General features: G+C 36.3%; 1 protein-coding gene across 1 annotated transcript in view; it reads right to left on the bottom strand.

Annotated features, from left to right (window-relative positions):
• The window catches only part of LOC106474979 (T-box transcription factor TBX3-like), a 30961-nt gene extending 28958 nt beyond the window's left edge, over window positions 1-2003 (bottom strand). The window contains exon 1 of the mRNA XM_013935678.2: window positions 1562-2003. Within this exon, the coding sequence (XP_013791132.2) occupies window positions 1562-1887 (326 nt within the window). The 5' untranslated portion in view covers window positions 1888-2003. The remainder of the gene's footprint in view (window positions 1-1561) is intronic.
• Window positions 2004-3975: the final 1972 nt, after the last annotated feature.

The following is a 3975-nucleotide window of genomic DNA, read 5'->3' as shown; positions in this document are numbered from 1 at the left end:
GTTGGCTGTAGTCGTTCCTCACAAGACGAATCCCCCCCCCTACTGGTCAGCAAACTTGAGGACTTGTAACTCAATCTGCTTATCCTCGAAGAAGATGACCATGGATTACGAACTCTTACCAATATAACGTTGGCTTTAGTCGTTCCTCAACGAAGCAGTCTACGCCACATGACGAACCTCCCCTCTTCACTGGTCAGCAGTAAGATTGAGGACTTATAGCTATAAAATTCTAAGTTTGATTCCTGTGGTGAGCCCATGCCACGGATTTATTTCTGACAGCAAATTACTAAACGAATATCGGTTCAGTTTGCGTAAAGCTACCTGAGTTAGAGATTGTTTACATATTGCAGGAAAATATGCTTCTTATTTTTGGACTGTCATATACCTTATTGGTTAGGCCGCTCGACTCACGATGTGCGGGTTCGAATCCCGTCACCGAAATACTCGTCCTTTCCACCTTGGGGGCATTATAAGGTAATGGTCAATCCCACTTTTCGTTAGTAAAAGAATATCCCAAGTGTTGACTGTGGGTGGTGCCTTTGCACTGGTCTATCACTTTTAAATTAGATTCGGCTAGCGCAGAAAGCCCTCGAGTAGCTTTACGTGAGATTCAACAAAACAAACAAACAAAATATGCTTTTGTTAAGTTAGAAAATCGCCAATTAATATAAAAAGATAACTGATTATGTGACGTGCATGGCAGTTTTATTGTGGATATTTGACGTCATCTTCAAATTACCGATTTGTTTTTATACCGTTCACTACTGATGGGGGGTAATCTATTGTATCGTATTGAATAATTCGACATTCTTTCTCAAGAAGAAAAAAAAATCTAGCGGGATTGCAATATTGATATTATTTGTGTCTTACGTTACAAGAGACACTGTATTGACAAAGTCACGGATCCACAAGCAACCGATTGGGGGGGGGGTCCCCTCCAGTCACTAAGTCTAAGGTTCACGTAATCGACCTCTCCACTTGTAATCGCCAAGAAAATAATGTTAAATGGATATCTTTTTTCATGTTTTACTCCAAAATCACAATTTTCTCTTTTTGTTCGCAAAATGTAGGACTAGCTCGTTCTTTCAAAAAAAAAATCACGAATTATTTTTAAAGTCGGGAATTGAACCTCGTATTTTAGCATTGCAAGTCCGAAACTTTACCGTTGACCCTTCGGGAAAAGAAAATTTTATAGGTTACCCTACCGGAGAACAAAGAAACTTCTTTCGCGTATGGATTTCCTGTATTCATAAGACAAACTAGTTTTTAAATCTAATTTAATAGTTTATTCCTTTCTAAACAAACAGCAAAGTCTTTTTGATGGTTTTTTTTCTTAATGACATTGCGTAACAAACATTAGAACATTCAAAAGTTGATGATCTTTAGAATTTTCCAAACTTTTGACCAGTGTATAAAATTTACCCAACATACAAAAAAGGACAACTTTATAAATATTTCTTAATTTTTAAAAATCACTTATCATATTCCATTTTTTCCCTTCTACGAATATAGATATTTCTTGTAAACAACACAGACAGTTACTTTTTCTGTCTCATCCTACCTGCCAGTTTTTGTTACAACCATCTCGGTTCCAAATGTATGAAACCTTTCCCATAATTCTTTGGACTCCAAAGTAACTTTTGGATCGTCTTGAACGCCGTCGTCGTCAGGTTCCAAATGTCGTGGCGATGGCCGCAAGTGAGGAGGACACAGTGGAAACTTTGGCAAGGGAGTTGGGGAATGCAAGGAGAGGTAATGCTGCGGAGCCAGAAAAGGATTCGCGCCGAACCCGAGCGGGCCACGAGCCTCGGCGGCTGCAGAGAAGGAAGGTAACAAGAACGGGTGGTAGGCTATTCCGTGTGGTAACATTGTAGACTCCAATGTCATGGACAGCGTCAGCGGGATGCCTCAAGTTCGGAGAGTTACAAAGAATGAAAAGTAAGTGAAATACTGTGCACTCGGATGACATGAGCTACGAAACTCGGATCCCCTGCCGATACAGTAAACTTAGCGTTCACAATACACATGTATGCACCCGCACCATTGATTCGCTCTCGGTTGTATAAGTACGGAAGCCCTAACCAATCACTGGATCCAAAACAGACATCCCAGGCGTTCCCAGAAGACTTGTATAAACACTCGATTTGAAACAGTAGTCGTTACGGAATGGCGTCTGTTGCGCCATCTGTTGAAAACATTCGAAATAAACAATTTACATACTTTTTCAAGTGTGTTTATGACAATCTTTGCCTTTAGTTTTGTATTGTTTACTGCGATAACTTATTAACAGATAAATTAAAATATTCATCTTTCTTTACTTGTTAGACTTGACGGTTATGATTATATTAGCAGTAGGTAAACTTTTCAACTAAATATTGTTATACTGACTGATCATTCCTCAGTTTAATCTATAATATTTATTTGTTTATTAAACGCCATTTTGACGTTTCTATTTTTATATTATATTGATTTTTAATCTTAGGCTTCATGCAAATTATACTCTAACAAACTGTTGAACGACAGGTTAATATTTTTGAACTGAATTTTGTTTTTCTTAGCATGATAAATATCGCTTTACAATTTCAGAAATACAAATTAAGTTTCGATCGATACCACAAAATATTCCCACACTTTCAGCTGTGGGTGTATTATGAGAGTAATAGTCATTTCCTCAGCGTGGATGGTGGTTTATACGGTGAATATGGGTGGTTACCTTCCCTGTGGTCAGTAGTTCAAAATTACGAACGGTGACAAATAGGCTTAGTAGCTTTTCCATAAATACAAAATACAAATACAGATAGGCTTAGTAGCTTTGATACAAAATACAAATACAGATAGGCTTAGTAGCTTTGATACAAAATACAAATACAGATAGGCTTAATAGCTTTGCCATAAATACAAATACAGGTAGGCTTAATAGCTTTGCCATAAATACAAAAAGCAAATACATATAAGTTTAGTAGCTTTGCCGTAAATACAGATAAGCTAGATTGGCAGAAGGTGCCATTTCCATAACTTAACCAACCAGAACATTTATATAGGCTGGACGCGGCCCGATAAGTAATGTGCTGACTATAAATGAAAATATTTATGTTCGCAATCCGTTGTCGCAAAAATGCGCTCTGCAGTGTAGAACCATGGGTGCTTCGTAAGAGTGACATTCAAATCCCACTATTTAATCGTACAACAGTAGCTCAGTAGTTGTTGTGGGTGTTGTTGACTGGTGCCCTCATTCTATTCTACCAGTTCAAAATTAAGCATAGCTTTTTGTGTAGCCTTACGCGTAAATCCTGAAGCAAACTCAACAGTTTTGATTTCAACAAGGCTTAAAAAGGTCAGTGTACTGTACAAAATAACAATACGAGTACGTATTAACGTCAGAACAAAACAAAAAAAATTTTTTTATAACAATAGGAATAATGCGAGTCAAAATATGAAACAGACACAATAGAAAAACAAAACTAACCAAACAACAATAACACAAAAAAAAAGAAAATAATAATAACATTTACTAATAAGCACATAATACAAAATGTGATAAGCGAAGGGTGCTTAAAATGAACAAAACAACAGAAATAAACTTTGACAACACCAAATATAATACTAACGTTCCAGGAAGTTGGGGCCCAGTGGAAGGAAAACAAGTGAATATTCACATAGGGAAATGTTACACTGTTTGTTTGTTGTTAAGCGCAAAACTAAAGAATGAGCTAAGAATTTAACGAATATTCTAATATCAAACAATTGTATATATATTAACCCTGATAAAGACGAAACGTTGGTTGAAATATTTTGTAGTTATCAGAATTTTAAAGGTCGTTTTTTTCTAAACTTTTATCAAAATCGACTGTTTGTTTGTTTGTTGTTAAGCGCAAAACTAAAGAATGAGCTAAGAATTTAACGAATATTCTAATATCAAACAATTGTATATATATTAACCCTGATAAAGACGAAACGTTGGTTGAAATATTTTGT

This window comes from Limulus polyphemus, unplaced genomic scaffold, assembly GCF_000517525.1.
Source record: "Limulus polyphemus unplaced genomic scaffold, Limulus_polyphemus-2.1.2 Scaffold7934, whole genome shotgun sequence".
Taxonomy (NCBI): Eukaryota; Metazoa; Arthropoda; class Merostomata; order Xiphosura; family Limulidae; genus Limulus; species Limulus polyphemus.
The sequence above is the reverse complement of the archived record's forward strand: the minus strand, read 5'-3'. Positions and strand labels throughout refer to the sequence as shown.